The 21,384-nt window shown below is 52.5% G+C and overlaps 1 protein-coding gene across 2 annotated transcripts in view; it reads left to right on the forward strand.

Moving 5' to 3' along the window:
- Window positions 1-21,384, forward strand: part of SLC1A7 (solute carrier family 1 member 7) — a 46,249-nt gene that overhangs the window by 16,018 nt on the left and 8,847 nt on the right. Inside the window, exons 3-5 of one of the 2 annotated variants that reach the window (XM_030870170.2) lie at window positions 9,658-9,873; window positions 18,807-18,849; window positions 20,973-21,195. In XM_030870170.2, the coding sequence (XP_030726030.1) occupies window positions 9,658-9,873; window positions 18,807-18,849; window positions 20,973-21,195 (482 nt within the window). The remainder of the gene's footprint in view (window positions 1-9,657; window positions 9,874-18,806; window positions 18,850-20,972; window positions 21,196-21,384) is intronic. The other variant, XM_060305448.1, reaches the window with a different exon arrangement.

The following is a 21,384-nucleotide window of genomic DNA, read 5'->3' on the forward strand; positions in this document are numbered from 1 at the left end:
TTTGCAAAGCCCTTTTCCTTTCACTAGACACTCAGGATGCTGCTGGATACCCTGCTGGGGCATCACTATGCCCCAGGATTCTAGATGTACCTCAGCCTCTGTTATTTATCACACTCTTCACCTCGGCCATAGAATGGACACAACGCCATCTGCAGATTTACAAAGAAATTCCCAGCAGGTGCTGTGTGTGTTGGGGCCAGGGGGCGTTTTGTCCCCACTGAGGCTGGAGTTTGCTTCTCACGTTGGGAAGTCAACTGAACCTTGTTTTCACACATCTCCAGGCAAGAGCAATGCAAGGAACCAGGGGTGGGTCGAACCAGCATCTGAATCCAGCTGGGGCCTCCAAGTCTCCACTTGCTTTTTGCCAAACCCTCCTCTCCCCTCATTCTTCAATTTCTTAAACCAGGCATCATTCAAGCAAAACTGAATCCATGTGTTTGTGATTCACTGATGCTGAACATGGCAGAATGTTTTGTAAGCTCTACATCGCAGCAGAGAGATCCAAGGGCATGTGTGGGTTAGTATGTGAATGTGTGGTGTGGGTCCTTACATATGGGTATGTTGTGTGTGTGTGTGTGCATGTGTATGTATTGCTTTTCTTTCTATTGTAAGAATTTTAAACTGATTTTTCTTAGAATCAGGAAGTCACGTTTGGCCAAAGAAACCCAACACTCCCTTCTCCCCCTTCCTGAGGAACTCTAGTTTGGCAGAAAACTCCCAAACACCCACGTTCTAGCTTACTGGAGATGGTCCTGGGCCAAGCAGCCGTCAGAGTCTGGTTTGGGAGCCAGTGTGCCGGGGGCGTCCCAGGATAGACAGTGAGTGGGAGAGGGCAGGAGGAATGGGCAGCCACGGCTTCTGCAAGCCGTGGGGCAACTGTTCTTAGCAGAGCTCTGCTGACCTCTCTGATGGGAGCCCTGGGATCGCTCTTTGGCCCTCTTGCCCAGTCACCTGATCGCCTTACTCATCAGGAGGGGAAACATGGCCCAGCTGTGGGCTGCGGGTGGGATCAGACCGTCAGCCTGGTGACTCTGAAAAACTCCCAGATTTTATCACCCAGCACAGACTCCCGTGCTCTTTCCCCCTTCCAGTTAGAGAATTCCTGTTCATCCTTCAAGGATCCAGTCAGCAGCCCCCACCCCTGATGCCCAGGCCGGGCTAGACCCTGCTTCCAGCCTCTCTCGATCCCAGCCATGACCCAGGGTTTCGTGTTGTCCAGACTGCAGGTCTCTGCACCCACCTGAGGACCACAAACCCACCTCCTTCGTTTCTGGGACCGCGTAGCACACAGAGCAAGTGTTCAACGTGGGGCGTGCTGGGGGCCTCTCTGAGCCTGGGGAGGTGGGTGAGGTTTTGAAAAAGCTGCTACTCTTCTCTGTGGAGACACTGCATGGAGAGGGTCTCGTTTGAGTGCCTGGGGCAGGCAGGCCCAGCCAGGGCCTTTGCAGGAGGGAGCCCTGATGCAGGAGGGAAGGGAGGCAGGGGACCTGTGTTCCCTCTGGGTGGGGTCTTTCCCTCCCGCTGGAGCAGGGCTCCTAACCATGGCGTAGTGGCACTGGTCGTAAAAACCAGTGATGGGCAGCCCAGGGAAGTCATTCCTAGCAACTGTCTGCAACCGTAGAGCAGAGTAACGGTCACCCGTGGGAACACTGTTTCCCTCCCACCTGCCATTCTTTGCCTTGTGGGAAAGAAAGGGGCAGGGGTTCTGCTCACGTGGATTGGGAACTGGATCGACCCTTACTACACTCAGGAACGCAGCCTTTCCAGTGGAAAGGGGTTGAGACTGGTCGATGGTCAGAAGTGAGCTCTCGGAGGGCTGCAGCCGCGGCTGCTCCAGCGTTTGCTTTTGACTGAGCCCAAGCTTGTTATTTTATTATTATTATTTTTTAGATGCTGGGGGTAGGAGTTTGTTAATTAATTTATTTATTTTTGCTGTGTTGGGTCTTCGTTTCTGTGCGAGGGCTTTCTCTAGTTGCGGCGAGCGGGGGGGCCACTCTTCATCGTGGTGCGTGAGCCTTTCACTGTCGCGGCCTCTCTTGTTGCGGAGCACAGGCTCCAGACGTGCAGGCTCAGTAGTTGTGGCTCACGGGCCCAGTTGCTCCGTGGCATGTGGGATCTTCCCGGACCAGGGCTCGAACCCGTGTCCCCTGCATTGGCAGTCAGATTCTCAACCACTGCGCCACCAGGGAAGCCCCAAGCTTGTTATTTTTGAGTTCCCAATCGATCCCCTCCCCATGCCCAGGGGCCTGGGAAGGAGAGACCTGCAGAAGGCAGTTGGGGATGCCAGGGTGGCAGCGCCACCCCAGGCCCATGCCTGTCTCTGTGCCACCTCCTCCCTCTCCCACCCCCTGAGCCCTGCACTCCCTCCCCACCTTCCTACCTGCCTCCATCCCGTAGAATCTAAAGTGGAACCAAAGAGGTTTGGTCTGTGTGGCTCCAGAGGGCAGGGCTGGGCCCAGTGTGGAAATTCTCTTTCCTGGAGGCAGATTTCATACTAATAAGCATAACTAGCCCACAGTGGAGGTAGTGAGTTCTCTGTCCTCTGAGGCGTGCAATCAGAAGTGGTAGAGGAATTTCTGCCCTTGGGAGGGAGTGCTGGGACCAGATGACCCAGACCTTAGCCAAGTGGGAGTCTGGCCTCCTGCCTCAGGTCTTAGAAGGAGTTGGCTTGAGGGTGGGGCTGTGGCAGGGACAGCCGGGAAGCATAATTCGGTGCTAACGTAGCACTTGCTGTCAACTGCTGGGCCTGTCATTTGCTCAGGGGAAGGAAAAAGACCTTAATATTTGGAAGGGCTGACGAGACTCCCATGGACCCCCAGATGCCTCCATCCACTTGCCTGTCGGGTGGACTGCCTGCAGCTGCACCCAGGGACCAGCTTGGGAGAGCCTCCCTGACTGGGTCACACGAAGCCACAGCCCAAGGATATGGCTCCTTCCTGCCTTTAACTTCCTAGTGCAGGATGTCGTGACTATGGATGTTGTCACGCTAGTAGACCAAGGTTCAAATCTACCTGCTCACTGTGTGACTTTAGCAAGTTGCTTGCACACCTCCAGTGACTGGGAGTTCACTGCTTCTCAAGGTGGTCCCTTCCAGGACGGGACAGCTCTGTTTGCTAGAAAGTTATTCCTGGTGCTGAGCTGAGATCTGCTTCCCTGTGGCTTTCCACATCCATCCCAGTGTTCCCGGGGTCTGCTCTGCTGTGCTCACTGTCCCCTGCCACCTACCCCAGCTGCCCTCTATGGGACACACACCTCCCTCCCCTGTCCCTTTCCCAGGAGGGTCTTAACGTCAGGGCAGGTCCGTGGCCTCCTCAGCAAGCCCTCCGGGCTTCTAGCCCCACAGGCTGAGGGCCCCCCACCCCTTTGGCACCCTTATTCCCCAGTGACTCACCAAGCTGGCAGCAAACAAACCCCCAAAGTCCCCCTCCCACGTGCTGCCACTGCGGCTCAGGCCCCCCCTCCACCCCAGAGCTTGCGCTCTCCGAGCTGTTGAAGCCAAGCATGGCTCTGCATGTGTCCGTGTTCTTCTTCATCGTGTCAGTCAGAACTGGCCTGAGGTCTGCTCGGTTCCAACTCCCTCATTCAACACATTAGCTATTCCTCCCAGCTTCCCAACCTCTACAATCTGATCCACATGCTGTCAGTGCCCTTGGCCAAGGCATTGATAAAACAACCAGGAAGGAGAGGGCTGAAGGGAGAGCCCCGAAGTACACCTCCAGAGACCCTCTCAGGTTCTCAGCACTCAGGAGAGGGGACTGCCTGTGGTAATCATTCCCCGAAGTTCTCAGAGGACCCGGTGTCAACTGCTTGATGTCACACGGACACACAGCGCCAGGGGCCTTTCTCTAAACCTGGCAAGGGGCCCAAGGCTGGTCCAGGTGACTTTTCCTCCGGGAACCCACAGTGGTCACTCATGGTCATCAGAGCTCGGAAGTCACCCCTTTTCACAACTAGTCTAGAGTTCCACCCTGGCTTAACATCACACATACACACCAGCAAACCTGCACCCAGGCCAGGCCAGGCCCCGGGCTCTGAGGGCCTAGAACTGAGCCAGATTCAGCCTTTCCCTGGAGGAGCTCACAGTCTGCTGGGGCAGGTAGTCACAGAACAGACGATGCCATCACAGAAGAGTGCTAATTATTGGAATATATTGAATACTTGCTATGTACCAGGCGCTATTCTAAACCTAGATCAATGCTCACAATAAACCATCGTTATCCCCATTCTATCCTCCAGTGGAAACTGAGGCGCACAGAGGCTGAGGAACTTGCCCGAGGCTCCCAGCTAGTGAGGGCTGTGCGCAGGAGCCTCCAGGAGCTGCCTGGCCTAGTCAGCGGGCTCAGGAGGCCCTCAGAGGGAGGAAGTACCTGAGTGGAGACTAGAGAGATGGGTAGCAGCAGCAGGAGAGGATGGGAAAGTAAACCAGGGAGGACAGGGGCAAGGGGACTGGGTTCCTTCAGTGTTCACTGCTTCGCGCAGCACGTGTTCCCGCCAGCCTGCCCTGCGCCAGAGCTGGGCCGGGCCGTGGGGGTTCAGGGCTGAGCATGCCGGCAGAGTGCCGTGTAAGAAACTGGGAAGCACAGGGTGCCCTGGGGAGGTAGGTGAGATCGCCGTATCAGGGAAGACTTCCCAGAGGAAGGATGTCTGAGCTGACCCTGGAAAGGGCAAGTGGAAATTGGTTGGGCTGGGCAGGTATGTGAGGGCTTGGGGGGTGTGGGTGGAGAGTACCAGGCTAAAGGAACAACCAACACAAAGATGGTGCAAGGAGCAGCAGGGAGAACGGGGCGGCTGGAGAGGTGCCAGTGAGGAGGAGGAGAGTGGCCCAAGGCCTTGGAGGAGCGTGGACAGTTCCTGAGGGCGAAGGGGAGCCACCAAGACTTCAAACAGCGAGGGGCCCCCAGCAGTCTCAGCAGCCTGTCCGCCCTCCGCAGTGAAGTGTGCAGGCAGCGGTGGGTGCCTCCCGGTGTTATATGGGGTCACCATACCCACCTCAGGGTTGGTGTGAGAACAGGTGAGGGTCAGTAGTGGCCTTTTTCTCCCTCCATTCCCCGCCCCCTGCAAGTGGAGGGGTTACCAGATGGAAACAGGCTGGGCCCAGGAACCAGCCGGCTCCCCAGTCACATCAAGCTCTTGAACCATAATCCCGGGCCCTGGGGGCGGGGCGGAGGGGGTGGCCAGATGGCTTCGGAGGGAGTCCCAGACTTCTGGGCTTCCTGAGGCGCTTTGCCAGGGCCCTCGAGGATGTGGGGAACTCCCAGGAGCACCCGGCCATCGTGGGAGTCGCAGAGGCAAGGTTACCTATTCTCCCCTCACCGTAAATCAGAGAGCCTGAAGGAGCATTTGAAGTCATCCTCATGGAATCTCCCACTCAGCCTGGAAGCCTTGATCTAGCCTTCCAACAGGTGGCCACCCAGCCTCCATTTGGATACCTCCAAAGATGGGGAGCTCACCACCACAAATCTGAGGGCTGTAGCCATGGGGCAGGTCATGAACTCCGAGCGTTGAACTAAATAGGCATTACATGGGCTGAATCACATTAAAATCATGGTTAGCCAAAACCGGAAGGCTTTTTCTTGCACAGGAGTTAAACCGGGTCCTACCACGGAGAGTCACTGTGGGAGAAGGGAAACCCCACAGGGCTGAATCCCTGTTCCAGTCTTAACTTCACAACTAGGCAGCTTGGCCGGTTAGCTCCACCCCCTGAGCTTTATTGTCCTTATCTGTAACTCAAACTGCACAACCCGAGAAGGCAGTCGCTAGTCATAAGTGACTCCTGAACCCTTGAAATGTGGCTAGTGCAATGGAGCAACTGAACTTTTTGTTTTTAATTAAATTAAAAATTTAAACCAGAAGCCGTTTTTCTAAGCATTTTTTATGTTGATTACACAGTGAAATGATAATAATTTGGGTAAACTGGGTTAAATAAAGTGTTATTAAAGTTAATTTTACCAAAAATGAACTTCACCTGTTTCTTTTGACTTTTTTTCTTTTTTTTTACTGTGACTACTAGAAAATTTAACATTACAGTGGCTCACATTATCATCCTGTTGGGCAGCACTGACAGAACGCTAAGGATCAAATGAGGTGGATGTTCAGGTGTTTGGGGACAGTTAAGCTCCAGATGAATTACGGTTTCTGTGGCTGCTGGCCCTTGAGGGGTTGTGTTTTTCATCATACAAGCAAGACATGCTTATTCTCGAAATAACAGAGAATGTGGAAAAACATTAAAAACAAAACAAAACTTGCCCATTATCCTACCACCCAAAGACAGCTACTGTTAAACTTTAGTTTTTCCCCTGTGCATGTCCATGTGACCTAACACTCCCTGCAGAGCACACCACCCCGGCTTGTAGGTTCTCAGAAAGGTCACATTAACAGCTTGGCCCAAAAGTCTAGACCTCGAGGAGCCCCCTCCAGCCAAATGGCAGGCTGTCAAGGAAGTCACTTGAACATCCTTTCCTGTGACTGTGAGTTCCGGGAGTGGCCGCCATCTCACGCGGAATCGAGGCCCTCCCCACACACTTAGCTCCCGTCTGCTCGGCCTCCGCCATCACCTGCGGTCACCCTGGCACTGCCGGCACCAGCCTGGGGAGGGAGGGTCTGCTCTGTCATACTGTCAAGCAGCTCCTCCCCAACCGCTCCCACCTCGGCTGCTCTCCTTTCTCTTCAGCCAGTAGAAAACCCCTTTCCATTCTGCGGGCGGGAGCGACGTTCCACAGCGGAACTGCTCGTGTCCCAGGTGATGGAATGCTTTCCATTTTATTCATCAGCCTTCTCCCTTCCAGAGCCCCTGTGTCCAGGGTCCACTCCTGCTATATTTAGAACCTGCACTCCCTTCCTTACCACATCCGCTCTATCCCTGAGCTGCACCACCCCCACGTTAGACCTCTTCTTCCTCAGAGTGGCCTTCTGAGGAGCCCTTTGCCCCTTTCTGAGATCTGATTTTCATCTGCACCCCTCTCCTGCACAATCCCTCAGGCATGTCTGTGTTTATCTGGACCACAAACCTCGAGAGGGGTCTGTGTCACAGGAGCTCCAGGGCACCCTGCAAACTATCTTGTACTCTGCTTCCTCCACTTGACATAAAATAGGAACATCTTTCCAATGACACCATCACTTCTGATGGCTGCTTAGAAGCCCACTGCATGGATATGCTGTAACTTTTAATCTAATCTGCCTTGATGATTGAAGTTGGTCCCAGCTTTTTGCTTTACAAATACCACTTCAGTGACCCTCCCTATATACTTGGTTTACTTTGATATTCTCAGATCTAAGGACTTCTTAGTTCTCCCTTCTCAGACATCCAGCAAATTCTGCTAGATGTGTTGTGTGTTACCTCATTCTCCCCTGTGTGCCCCTTGGCCTGGCGCTCAAGGCCACTCCTACTCCTGAGCTCAGTCCATCTTTTCTGCCCCATATCTCACTCTGCCTCACATATGACCTGAGCTCTGACCACATTAAACACCACAGTGTCCCCACACTTTCCAGCCTCCCTGTTATCTTCTGGTGTCCCACTGCCTGGCACGTCTGCTCCGTCTCCAAATCTGCCTCATCTTCCAGTGCCCCTTCCTCCACGTAGCCTTTCCTGATCCTCCTAGCTACAAGTGATCCCTCACTCCTCTGAATAAAGATAGCAGCACGTCCTTGTCCCCTCCCTTGTGGTATTGATGCAAACACCTTGACCCCTGGTTACCTGAGTCCAATTCTGTCCCGAGTGTCCATGTCCATCTTCTTCCCACCCCCCGCAGCAGCCAGACCAGGAGTTACTTGAGGTCAGGGACTGATTTCTGATTTCTTTCTGTGGGCACAGGGCATGGCACAGAGTGGGCACGTGCTAAAGGATTGAATAACTACATGGATGAAGGAGGACAGGCCTGGAGCTGGGGAATGAGTTCCGGTCCAGCTGGCCACTAGTGTCCTGTGTGACCTCGAGCAGGGCCTCTTCTCAGGGCCATGGCTTCCCATGGCTGTGAGGAAATTCTGTTATGGTCAGAGGCCTGTTTGGCCCTGGGCCGAGGTGCTGGCCCTTGTCTGGGGATGATCTCTCTCATGGATGGTGTTGCAGGGTGGCCCCCATTTCTCCTGGCCACACAATCTCATTATGAGCCCTTCAGGATTTATATCTAAGACCCACCCTAAGCCCATCACTAACATATGGTGTCCTGGCAGACAGGCATGAATGGAGGTTGTAAACATTGACTCATTCATTCATTCATTCACTCCTTCATTCAGCAAACTACACTCCAGCAGTGTAGTTTGGTTCTGGCTCTGTGGACCCAGCACTGAATCAGACCCAGGCCCAGCCCTGGTGGTGCTTCCAGTAAATAGTCAACAGTTCAATGAGGTGGGGCTGGGACAGAGGGCAGCACAGGGGCCATGGGAGCCCAGAGAAGGGGCCTTACCCCTGCCTGATGGTCAGGGAAGGCTTCCTGGAGGAGGGGACCCTTTAACTGCATTTTAAAAGGGGAGTGAGGCTTTGCTACAGCAAGCAGGGAAGAGCAGGGTGCTCACAGGCAGCAGTTACCGTGGGGTGCAGGAAAGGCTTTCTGTGCTCAGCCCTGATGCTAGATGTAGCTTAATGATAAGAGGAGGTGGATGCGGAGAGATTATCTGCTCTTGTTTACATGATTAAAACCAGACAAATACTTCCTTTATCTGAAAGAATGAAAAGGCTTTGGGGAAAAATCCTTTTGGCAGCAAAGGGCAAGCATCTCCTTAGCTAATCTCTCGCTCCCCACCTGCCCCCATTCCGCATCCCCAGCCGAACAGTCATGAGAAAAATAGCTCCAGGGCTGACTTGCTCTGGTGGGCAGAGAGCCAGGGTCAGGGCAGGCGGGGAGTGGGGAGGAGCCAAGAGGAGAGAGACCCACAAGCCTCTCCATACAGTCTCGCGAGAGGAGAGTCTGGGCCGGGGCACTAACCCAAGACGGCCACAGGGTGGCACCTCTCAAGGAAAAATCTAACCATGGCCCCATTTTTTAGATGCAGATCCTGAGGCCTAAAGATGGAGGAGTGACTTGCTTGCCTGGGTCACATAGCCAATGGGCAGAACTGGGACTAGGACCCAGGTCACCAAGTCCCAGCCCAGGGCTCTAACTCACTCATTTACTCTCACTCATTAGTTCATTCAAAAGCCTACAGTAACCACCTGCTTGGTGGCAGGACAGAGAGCTCATGCTGGGCACGAGGGGCCCACAGAGAAGTCAGATCTGCTCCTCTTCTCACATGTCCTCAGTCTGATGAGAAAGACAGACAGTGACAGTGACAACCAGGGTCATGACAGAGGAGGCCGGGAGCTGTGGGACCCCCAGAATGGGCTCCTAAAAGATTTCACCCAAGAGGAGGCGTTGAGCTTGGTCTTACCTGCGGGTAGGATTTGGGCAAGTGAAAGGAGGTGCTAAGAGGACACCAAACATGGAAAGGTCTAGAGGTGTGAATGGGCTCAGCTGATGACACTGGGCAAGGGGGAGAGAGCAGAGCAGAGCATAGAGAGGCTGGATGGAGCCTCGGGGACTGGATTAGTGGGGGGATCCCCATGCCTGCACATTCCCTGGAACGCTGTGAGGGTGCTAGGCAGAGCCAGGAGGGGGCGAGAGTGGGTACACCTGAGTGCCTGGCCTGCCCACCCACAGACGCTGACCCCTATCGCTCTCCCAGCTTGATGTCCGGCCTCGCCTCCCTGGATGCCAAGACCTCCAGCCGCCTGGGCATCCTCACTGTAGCATACTACCTGTGGACCACCTTCATGGCAGTCATCGTGGGCATCGTCATGGTGTCCATCATCCACCCGGGCAGCGTGGCCCAGAAGGAGACGACGGAGCATAGTGGGAAGCCCATCATGAGCTCAGCAGACCCCCTGCTGGACCTCATTCGGTAACTCCTGCCGCCGGCACCCTGCTTGGGAACGCCATGCCGGGGCTGGGACTGCTGACCTCACAGTCCCAGCCCCGCATGTCACCCATGGGGCAGAAGAGGGTGTGGGGATGAGGTGCTCGGGGTCTGCCCTTGATCACTAATGGTAACAAGGGGGGCAGCCGCAGAGGCCACTCTCTGCCCCCTCAGCCCCCGTGCCTCCTGCTGGGCTCACACTGAACTGTCCACCCCCATCAAGATGGGATGAGTGGGAGGGCACAGGGGACACAGGAAGGGCATTCCCGAAGAAGGCAACAGCTGTGCAAAGGTCCTGAGCTGGGAGGTAGTATTATGGGGAGAAGTTATGGCCCATTCAGTGTGACTGGAGCTTGAGATGTGAGCGGGGAGTGGACAGTCATTGCTGGAGAAGTCGGTTGGGGCCAGACCATGAAGAGCATTGGCAATCAGGCCCCAAGTTGCATTTTATCCTAAACGCCCCCGGAAATGGGTTTTAAACCTAGGAGTAGCATGTTCCAACTCAGAAGGCTCCCTCTGTCCGCCAGAGTGCTGGTGGACTGGAGGTGGGGCGCATGGCAGGCGGGGAAGACAGAGGCAGGGACTGGGCCAGGCTGGCAGCCGTGGGCCTGGGGGAAGAGGGAAGACTGAAGGCTGCTCAGGAGGTAAAATCAGTCTGCAAGAGACGGTGAGAAGGGGGGAAGGGTGGAGGCGGTGGGAGTCTGATTGAAAGGGCATGAAGGTCTCTGGCCTGAGCACCTGAGTGGACAGCAGCGTGGTCACAGGGCCAGAGGACAGTGCTGGAGCAGGTGCAGACCTCCTGAGGGAGGCGTCAGCTGATGGTTGGCTGGTGGATCTGAATCCTGTGGGGAAGTCTGAGCGGGAGATGGAGGTTAGGAGAGCAGCAGGTAGAGGTGTTAGGGAGGCCCTGATGGCAGAGGGGTCTCCCAGGACAGTGTGGGTGAGGACAGCAGGGCTGGGACAGAGCTCGGGGAAGCACCACATTGGGAACAGTTTATTGGGCTCAATAGGGTGCCCCAGTAAACGTGCTCTGGGGGCTCCTCTGGTCCCTCCCATTTTCTCACCAATTTCAGATATAAGAAACCCAGTCCAGTCTAACAGTAAAACTCCAGACTCATCCAGTTTAAAGCGAATCCTGTCCTAGCCTTTTGCATCTGATTCAGACGTGGAAAGCTGGAGTGGGAAGAAGGTCCTAGCAGGTTTTGCTCTCTTTCTTGCTGCACCTACTCCCCTGTTGCTAGCCCCGGGGGTGGCGCAGTGAAGAGGGAGAGGGAGTGAGCTAGGAAGGTCCTCCTTTATGTAGTGGGGTGAGCCGGGGTAGCTGCTCCCCGGTTGTTTTCCTTCAGCGGAGCTTTTGCGGGCTCTTTGGGGCCCCTCCTATCACTGGTGTCTCTCACCTGTTATTCCCTTGACTTGGGCGCTCCCTGCGCCATCTGGCTGCTCACAGTACCCTCCTCAGGCCTGACCTCTGGTCAGCTCCTCTGCTGGGGACACCTCCCCGCCCCCCGCCCTGGTGATCCTCTTAGGCAGTGTCCCTTCTGCAAGGTCCGCACTGGCCCGTGAAAAACACACACATCCTTGCTGGAAACGCAGCCCTTTCCCAAGGCCTTTGGACGTGAGTCAGGCACCAGCCCCTACATACCTCAGATCTTAGGGGACACCGCCAAGGTCTCTTGGCTTAAAGTTAGGGAGAAGCACTCCTCTCATCCTCAGCATACAACCTCTCTCTCTCCCTTTCCCTTTCTCTTGAAAAACCCTCACCCTCTGCATCAGTTAGCTGTTGCTGTGTGACAAACCATCTGAAGACCTAGTGCCTCAAGACAACAACCATAAGTCTACAGGTCAGCTGGAGGTTTCTGCTGACTCGGACTGGGCTTAGCTGAGCTTGCTCATGTGTCTGCAGGCAGCTGGCTGCTGGGAACAGCTACTCCAGGGTGATCTTGGCTAAGATAATCCAGCTGGGCTCCACGTGGTCCCTCATCTTCCCATAGACCAGCCTGTATTTATTTCATGGTGGTGAGAGGGTTCCAAGAGAGAGCCAGCATGTTCTTACGAGGAAGGTAGCAGAACAAGAGAGGCAAAGAGAAACATACAAGTATTTTCCCAAGTCTCTGCTTTTGTCAAGTCTGCTAACATCCTATTGGCCAAAGCAAGCCATGTGGCCACGCCCAGACTCAGGGTGGGAAGGGTTGGCAATGTGACAAGGCAAAGGCATCCACGAGTGAGGGCCTTCAGTGCAATCAAGCTACCGCTCCCTCCATTTTCTCCATTCTCCAGGTTCTTTTTATCCTTTGAGATGTGATGAACCAAAGATCACAAAAATACCTGCAGTTTTGTTCCTGTTGTGTGGTTCTCACCCACAGGGTCAAGAGCCAGAGAGACCCAGGCAAGGTCTGTTGTATCTACACTTACTTGCCTGGTGATCTCACCTAGTACCGTGGCGCTGTACACCTTCTGTACACTGACGCTGCTGAGTTTTGTTTCCAGTGGAAACCTCTCACCGGCACTCCAGATTCTTACATACACTTGTCTAAAGGCATCTCGAAATTAGCACATCCAAAGCTAAACTCTGGATTTTCCCCATAGATCTGTCCTTTCCTCAGTCCTGCCCATCTTGGTCGGATGCCTCTCTTATTCTCTCATATCCTGCATCCAGTTTGTCAGCAAATTCTGTCAGCTCTACCTTCAAAATGATATCTTAAACCTTGCCCCTTCTGTCTCCCTCTGCCACTCCCACCATCGCACAGACCACCATCGCCTCTCACTCGAGGGTCCTGTATGGTCACCTGCTTTCTCTCTGTTTCCCTACAGCCTGTTCTCAGCACAACAGCCAGAGGGATCCTTTAAAAACCTGCCCGCAACCTGTCACAGGTCGACAAAATCCACAATGCTCACTATGGCCTACAGGCCCGTCATGATCCCCCCTCCATGCACAGGTTGGCCTCTGACCTTTGCTCCAACTCTCCCTCCCGTCACTCCAGCCTGCTGGCCTCTGTGCACGCCTCCAAACGTGCTTAGGGTCCCGTCTGGGAGCTTGGTCTTCCTCGCTGCCTCTGCCTGGATGGCCCTTCCCTCCCTCCATTGACACCGCTGCCGTGTCACCTCTTCAGAGGGGCCTCCCAGCCTCTGTCAGCCTCTCTCCTCATAGCTTGGATTACTACCTGACACTACCCTCTCTGTGTATTTCTGTATTTCTTTTTCTGTCTCCCCCACTGGAATAAAATATGCTCTGGGAGGGCCAGTTAAAAATCACCCCACTATGGGCTTCCCTGGTGGCGCAGTGGTTGAGAGTCCGCCTGCCAATGCAGGGGACGCGGGTTCGTGCCCCGGTCTGGGAAGATCCCACATGCCGCGGAGCGGCTGGGCCCGTGGGCCATGGCCGCTGAGCCTGCATGTCCGGAGCCTCTGCTCCGCAATGGGAGAGGCCACGGCAGTAAGAGGCCCACGTACCGCAAAGAAAAAAAATTAAAAATCACCCCACTGTATTCCGGAACCTAGAACAGCAACTGCACGGCAGAGGTGCTGAGTGTTTGCTGATTGCATATGTGGGATGCAGGGGCATCGGTGAAGCCGCAGGGTTTGAAGCTGCAGGAAGAAGCACCAGCACAGGGAGAGTGGCTGAGCACACGAGGCGCGAGGCCAGGTTGAGCCCCAGCCGCACTGGAGGGCTGTGTCCAGCTGCTGGAGCAGGAGGAGAACCAGGAAAGCCGACAGCCTGGAAGCCAAGGGAGGAGGAATTTTGAGAAGCTTCATGTCTAAGACGCACTATTTCTGAGATTTGGTGACTATGATTCATCATTTCTTGGATCCTATGATTTGAAACAGCCTTTCCTTGTGGTGGAAGGATTGTTGGCGCTTGGGGAGCCCCGCCCTCCCCAATGGCCTCCCCTGCTTGGGGGCTGAGGGCTCTGGATCCGACCCACATGTCAGAGTCAAATGTTCCAGGAGGAGTTCCTGCTCTCAGTTGCTTTTCACGTGGTGAAAATCTATCCTTCTGGTTTGAGGTTTTTCCCCCAGTCGCTCTCAACCCTGAGCAAGTTGTTTTGCAAAGCTGGGTGGTTGGACATCGCTGACACCATTTCTTAGTCAGAGAGCAGAGCTGCGGGGGAGATCACATGCTTCCTGCAGGGAAGCTCGTCTCACCTCTGTGTGGTCGCTGTGTGGCTGCAGGCAGACCAGCCCCCTCCCGTGGCCTGTTTCCCCCGTCGGTTTCAAGATCCCTTCTAGCTCTGTGGTTCCGAAACACAAAGGCCTAGAGGCCAGTGAGGAGGCTTCTGGGCACGAGCAGAAGGTTCTGGAGGTGGGTTGGTTCCGGGACGAGGTTGGAAGGACGGTGCAGAGCTCAACCTTGCAGACCTTGATCCCAGGTGAGGGGGTGGCTCTTCCACTCGAGAAGGGGGAGGCCGGAGGTGAGTTTGGGAAGGATGGATTGGAGCAGGGTAGCGTGGAGTGGGCAGGATGTGCCTGGAGGCATGGGGACACCCTGGGAGCGGGTGCAGTCACTTTCGTTCCATTCAGCCCACTTTTATTAAGTAACTGCTCAGGGCAAAGACATTGTGCTGAGAGCCGGTGGGGAGGGAGAGGGGGGAAATGCAGGTCCCTGCATCCAGCTGACAGCCACCTTAGGACAGACAGACCAGAAGAGTGCCCTGGACAGCTACTCTCTGCAACCCTTTCTAGCTCTGACATTCTGAGAGACCATGCAGAAAATGAGGACACCAGCGATGAGGGTACCAGCGGCCCCATCACCCTTGCTCTGGCCCAGAGCAGTTGCCTACCAACCAAGAACACAGAGGACCAGGGCAGGGAACTGGGAAATGGAGGCAGGTGTGCCTAAGGAAAAGTCAGAAAGATGAGGGGTCCAACCGAACGGCGAAATAAGGCCCACTGCATCCTTCAGGGAGGGAAGATACGCGTCCGTCTCTCAAAGATGGTCCTGAGGAACACAATAGGCCATGTCCCTGGCTGACTCTCCAAGGCATGAGTTCATTTCCCAGGGCTCCAAGCAGGGGTTCCAGAAAACTGACGTCTGCTCACAGAGCAGCCTCACAGAACAAACCCAAGCAGAACACCAGTCAGAGCTGGGCCCCTTCTTTGTTTTCCAATCTTTCAAAAACACCAGAGAGATTAAGTAATGACTTGGGTCTATTTATAGCTCCCAGTTACCCGCTCAGGGATTGGATGAAGCTCTTGGGAGCTGTGCTTGGAAAGGAATAATTCCCACCTTTGGAGCTTGGCTTGGGGATGGGGGTGAGTTTGGAACCGTCACAGTGGGAACTTACAAATAGTAAGTGAGGTGGACTGTGGCCTTGCCCCAAGAGATGTGTGGGGAGGCCCAGGGCAGAGTGTGTGTATACTTGATGGGCTTGGCTGCCAACGTCTCCCAGGAACATTATGTCTGCATTTTACGTAACCACCACCGGGAACACAGGCCTCATGGGGCAGACAGGAAGGCTTCCCATGGGTCTTCAAAGCCAAAAGAAAATGGTGCATATTTTTTCATTTAATAATCAGAGGTATACTTCTTTATTAAAATCTGAGGGTAAGTTCATTGAGAATTAGTATGACCACATGTATTAGGAAATGCTTTGGGCTGCTACTTAACAGAAACCTGAAGCAGCAGAGGCTTAAGTAAGGTAAAGGCCTGCACTTTCTCCCAAAAATAAGCAGACCAGAGGTGGCAGCTCGTGGTCAACAGGAGTCCGTGCTCCCTCCACCTTGGTGCTTTGCTGGACTTATTAAGCGCTTGGCTTTTATCATCAGTGTGTCTCATGGTTCAGTAAGGTTGCTGAACCTCCAGCTATTATGTCCATGTTCCGGGCAGAAAGAAAAGAGCTGGAGGAAAGGACCAAAGGGTCCTGGCTGCATGGGCATCTTTTAAAGCTTTTTCCAGGAAATGCCACCCAATGGCTCCCACTTACATCGCATTGGCCACCCCTTTGGCAAGAGAGGCTGGGAAACAGGGCTTGATGTCAGGGCCTTCTTGGTCCCTGTAACATGCCTGGGTTTCTGTTAGTGAGTAAGGAGACAGCATGGAGACTGGGCAGACAACTAGTCATCCGTGCTGCAGCACATAATTTAAATTATTGTCATTTTAAAGGAAGTTGTAGAGAGATGTATGTATGAGGTATAAGTTCCATTCCGTTTCTTACATACGGCCTTCTGAACGCCCTTGGTTTCTGCTCATGCTAAAGCAGCCTTTCCTCTAACCACTTTGTCACTCGAACCTACTGGAAGTGTACCCAGGGACATTTTCAAGCTGTTACCACGTGATGCAGTGTGGGCCTCCTCCATTCTGGTCAGGAGCGCCCAGGGCCGGTAGGTCATGCGCTCCAGCAGGCTGTGTGCCTGGCGTGACTTTGGCTCTGTTTGCTGTCCAGAGCCCTTGCAGGCAGCTGTTATTCTGGTGGCAGAAATCTGCTTACCACTCATCAAAATACAGCCTCATGTGAGCTTCTGTGATCTCAGCTCCTGACCCTGCTTCTTCTCTCCCTTGTGACAAAGCTGAAATCAGTGGGGAAAGCCAAGACCATTCTCTACCAGTTTTCTGCCATGGTAGCTCATTCCAAGCCCTCTTTCTCCTGCCATATGCTAACCCTGAACCTGTATTTTAGCAACAGTGAAAAAAATTATAGTCTCTGCTTCCCAACAGTGGCTGCCAGGGTGTAAAGTTAAGAAAGAACGCACACTCATACTCATGTGTATAACTCCATGCATGTGTGAGCTGAGTCTCGCAAAAGGAGAGACTTGCCGAGAGCAAGAGTGAGCGGGACGGAGGGTCCAGGTAGCGGAGGAACGTGCACACGAGGCGCACGGCCTGTTCAAGGAAGTGCCAGCACAGGAGCAAAACTCCTTGTTAGCATCTCTGATTTAGGTTAGGTTCCTAAAGCAGATTATAAAGGCAAAGACCCTCGCTGTGAACTGCAAATTGCTTTACACAAAGTTTGCTGCCAGAACCACGTGAGGGAGTCACCAAACATCCTCAGCAGTGGGTACTGTCATTTGAAAATTTCTTTAACAGTTTGATAGGTGAAAATGTCTTTTTCAGTGAAGCCGAACATTTTTTTTTTTAATGAGGGTTTTTTTTGGCTGCGTTGGGTCTTCATTGCTGCGCGCGGGCTTTCTTTGGTTGCGGCGAGCGGGGGCTACTCTTTGTTGCGGTGCGCGGGCTTCTCATTGCGGTGGCTTCTCTTGTAGCGGAGCACGGGCTCTAGGCAGTCTCAGTAGCTGTGGCGCACGGGCTTAGTTGCTCCGCAGCATGTGGGATCTTCCCGGCCCAGGGCTCGAACCCGTGTCCCCTGAATCGGCAGGCGGATTCTTAACCACTGCACCACCTTGAACATTTTTTAAAAGGTTTTTTGGCTACTTATGTTTTTTTTTTTCTGCAAAGTGAATAACCTGGTCAGGACGTTCCATCACTTTTCTATTGAGGTATTAATGTTTCTGTGGTCCATTTATGTATGCAGCAAATATTTACTGAGTGCCTGTTACGTGCCGGGCACTCTTCCAGGTGCTGGGGACACGGCGGAAAACAAAACAGAGATCCCTGCCCTCCAGGGAGCTGATGTTCTGGCGAGAAAAGACAGACAGTGAACATGAAAACAAGGTCAAGATTTGTAAAAACTCTTTAAAGATTTAGGATGATAACACTTTGTTGTATAGTTTTCCCAGTTTGTCATTTGCTTTATTATTTTATTTGTATTGTAATCTGTCTTAGAGAGCTTCTCAATTGTTTTAGCTTTTGATTTTGGCATAATTTTAGATTTATAGAAAAGTTGCACAGATGGTAAAGAGACTTCCCAGCTGTGCCCGTCTTCCCCTGATGTTAGTGACTTACATCTAGCACATTTGTCAAAAGTAAGACATGAAATTAGTACACACTGTTAACTAAATTGCTTCATTGGATTTCACCAGTTTTTCCACTAGTGTTCTTTTTTTCTATTCCAGAATCCAATGCAGGATACTAAGTTGCACTTAGGAAATTCTTAATTTTAATGAAGTAAAATCTATTGATTTTGTTCTTAGAGTGTCCTTCCATATCCTGAGATCTGATAAAACATTAACCTGTGTTTCTTCTAGATTTTTATGGTTTCATTTTTTAAATTATTTATTTCTTTAAGCCATCTGGGATTTATTTTGGTGCAGTGTACATAAAGATCTAGTTTTTATTTTTCTGAATAGTTGGTTATGCAGTTCTCTAGAATGAGTCCTTCCTTTCTTCACTGATTTGTGAAGCAACTTCTATCAAATATGAAATACTTAAATGTCCCAGGTTCTGTCTCTAGGCTACAGGTTCCATTACATTGATTTTTCGATTGACGGCTGTGTCAGTATCTCACCGTTTTGACAGTTACATCTTTATAGTATGCTTTCATATCTGGTAGGACAAGACTTCCTCCTCCTTTAGCTTTACGAAAATTATATTAACAAGAACAATGATCCCATTTATGTGCCAGGTCCTGTGTTGGGAGCCACAGATAAGATATGAATGACCAAGTCCCACCTTCAAGGGAGCCAGTCTGTGGGGGAAGCAATCACGTGACTAGTGCCATCCAGCAGCGTGCTGGAGCATAGTTGACCCACAGGGCAAGGGCTATGGAGTCCACCTGGAGCAGTCATAGAAGGCTTGGCCTCTGCTTGATTGGAGTAGGAATCAGCCAGAGAAGTAGGCAGTGCTTTTCGGGCAGAAGGAACAGTGGTCAAAGGCCTGGAGCTGGAGAAGTATGCAGCGTGTTTTGGGAACCTTATGCAGATGGTGTTGGAGCTTTAAGTCCTGGGATGGGGGTGGTGGGAAGAAGTAAGACTGCATAGGGAGGTGGGGCAGGATCACAGAAGTCCTTCACTGCCAAGGGAAGTGTTCAGATGACCCCAAGGGCCCTCCTATCCTGGAATTCTTCAATTACTGACTCTCTTCCCAGGAACATGTTCCCAGCCAACCTGGTGGAAGCCACATTCAAACAGGTGAGTGGGTCCCCGGACGATGGAGAGGTGGGCAGGCAGGGCCAGCCTGGGCCCGGCTAAGGAATGACAGGCTTGCCCAGCCAGTCTCCCTGTCTCTGGGGTTGGGACGCTAGGGAGAGGTGGTGGGAGGACCTGGATCCTTAGAGCCTCCTGGGGCCACACTCCTGCCCTGGGTTCCAACTTTTCACGAAGAAGAATTATGAGGGTGGAGGGAAGCCCCTGCTGAATGCCTGCTCTGCCCTCGTTTACACCCATGCGCGCACACACCATCCCCTTCAGTCCTCAAAACAACCCTGCCCTGGGGTAGGGCCAGCCCCTCTCCTGGACGAGGAATCTGAGGCTCAGGAGGGTTAAAGGATTTGCCCAAGGTTATATCACTAGTAAATGGCAGAGCTAGTAGGTGAACCCAGACCTGTCTGCATCTAAGCCTGTTTCCCCTTTCTTTTTAGAATAATCCTTTCCCCCTAATAAAAACAGTAATAACATTCACTGTAAAATATTAGGAAAATACTAAAAAATACAAAGCAGAGGATAAAAGCCACCTGTAGTTCCAGCACCCAGCAATAGCGATAGTAGAAGGTATGTTTCTAGTCTGTTTTTCTCTGCAGAAATGTTTTTAGAAATAAAATTAGGATCATAGGACATATATGGTGTGCATCTTGCTTTTTCTTCCCCACTCCCGTTATATCATGGGTACTTTCCATGGTTATTAAATGTTTCTTAAAAATACAATATTTAGTGATGATGCAACTGTTTGGCTCTTATAAGGCTGGCTATAATTTATTTGCCCATTTCCCCTTTCAGTTGTTTTCCAAAACAAGAAATTATGGTCAACAACCTTGTACACCAATCTTTGTCTGCACTTCTAATAATTTCCCATTCTTTTCCTCTTCTAAAATGTCAGCCGGTCGGTTGACTCAGTCCAACAAGCATTTCCTATCTTCTTCCCTGTGCTGGGGCCCTGTATTGGGCCTGGAGACACAGAGGAGGTGGCTGAGGGTTGTGGAAGAGGCTCCGAAATAAGGAGCTGTGAAAGCCTGAGCTAATCACTGTATCTTTCCTAACGTCCTGGGTCTTCATCTGTGAGATGAGCCAGGTAGTGAAGGTCCCTGAATGCTAGGCTAGGGAGTTTAGATATTATTCCAGCAGTGACGGGGAATTATTGAAGATGTGAGAGAGAAAGAGAGAATATTGCTCTACTTCACTTCCCTGCCTGGAATGCCCTTTATCTTTTGGCAAACTCCTACCCATCCTTCAAGGCCCAGCACCCAGCACAGAGTGTTCAACATTGGGATGTTGATTACGATGGTGATGGTGGTGGTGGTGATAATAGCAGTAATAGTTACAGAAGGCTTACCATGTGCCACGCCCTGCTGTCAACACTTCACATATATTGTCTCATTTAACCTAACGAGGTAGATTAACTATTAAGACCCCATTTTACAGATGAGGGAACGGAAGCACAGATCCTGAGTGGTTCCCTTTTTCCCCCACTAGAAGACTTGCTTTATTGATACTGTGGTGTTGGGAGGATAGGAGCCCTTATGTGGACTCCTAGTACCTGAGGAATGAGAAGAAAAGACTCAGGAATGTCCTGAGGGCTGAGGAGGAAAGGTAGGTGACTCAGCCACTCAACTCTTCCCAGCTGGGGCCTCATCTCATCAAGAAAGCTCGGGACAAGCTGAGCTTTTCAAATAGAAAATCCAAGTTTCCATCAGTGGAAGGCAGGGCTGGCTGGCTGTTATGGATGGATAATGGATAGCTGAAAGGGGATAAACAGGTGAAAGGAGGACTATCCAAGTAGATTATCCAGGTAGGAGATGGATGGATGATTAGAGAGGGTCCCAGGTGGGTGTAATGAGGCATAGAAAGAAGAGAGAAGGCGGGATGGAGGGAGGTGTGGCTGGGTAGTGTATGGATGGATAAAGGAACCTCAGTTTTATTTTTGGTAAAATATTGATAATAATTGAGAATAATCCCTGTCCTGCCTGTGTCACAGGGTTATTGTCAATAAATAGTTCATGAGTGGATACAAATGTGCTTCCAAGATGTTATTATCATTGCTGTTGTTGATATTAATAACAACACTTGGACTCATTCCGGGTTGGGATGTCGCCCAACAGTACCGCACCAAGACCACCCCCGTTGTGAAGTCCCCCAAGGTGGCACCGGAGGAGGCCCCTCCTCGGCGGATCCTCATCTATGGGGTCCAGGAGGAGAATGGCTCTCGTGTGCAGAACTTCGCCCTGGACCTGACCCCACCGCCCGAGGTCATTTACAAGTCGGAGCCTGGCACCAGCGACGGCATGAACGTGCTGGGCATCGTCATCTTCTCTGCCACCATGGGTATGTGCTGCCCACCCGCCCCAGCGTGCCGTGGAGCCTGCTCTCCTTGCATTTACCCCTCCCTGCATCCCTGCGGCCAGTAACCTGAATAGCCTGGAGTCTCCCCATCTTCCAGGTGGTTCCTTCCTTTCCTTTCCAAGGGAGTGGCTCATGTCCCCATTCCATTGGGGGGGGCAGGAGGTATCCCCA

The sequence above is a fragment of the Globicephala melas genome, chromosome 1 (genome assembly GCF_963455315.2).
Source record: "Globicephala melas chromosome 1, mGloMel1.2, whole genome shotgun sequence".
Classification (NCBI taxonomy): domain Eukaryota; kingdom Metazoa; phylum Chordata; class Mammalia; order Artiodactyla; family Delphinidae; genus Globicephala; species Globicephala melas.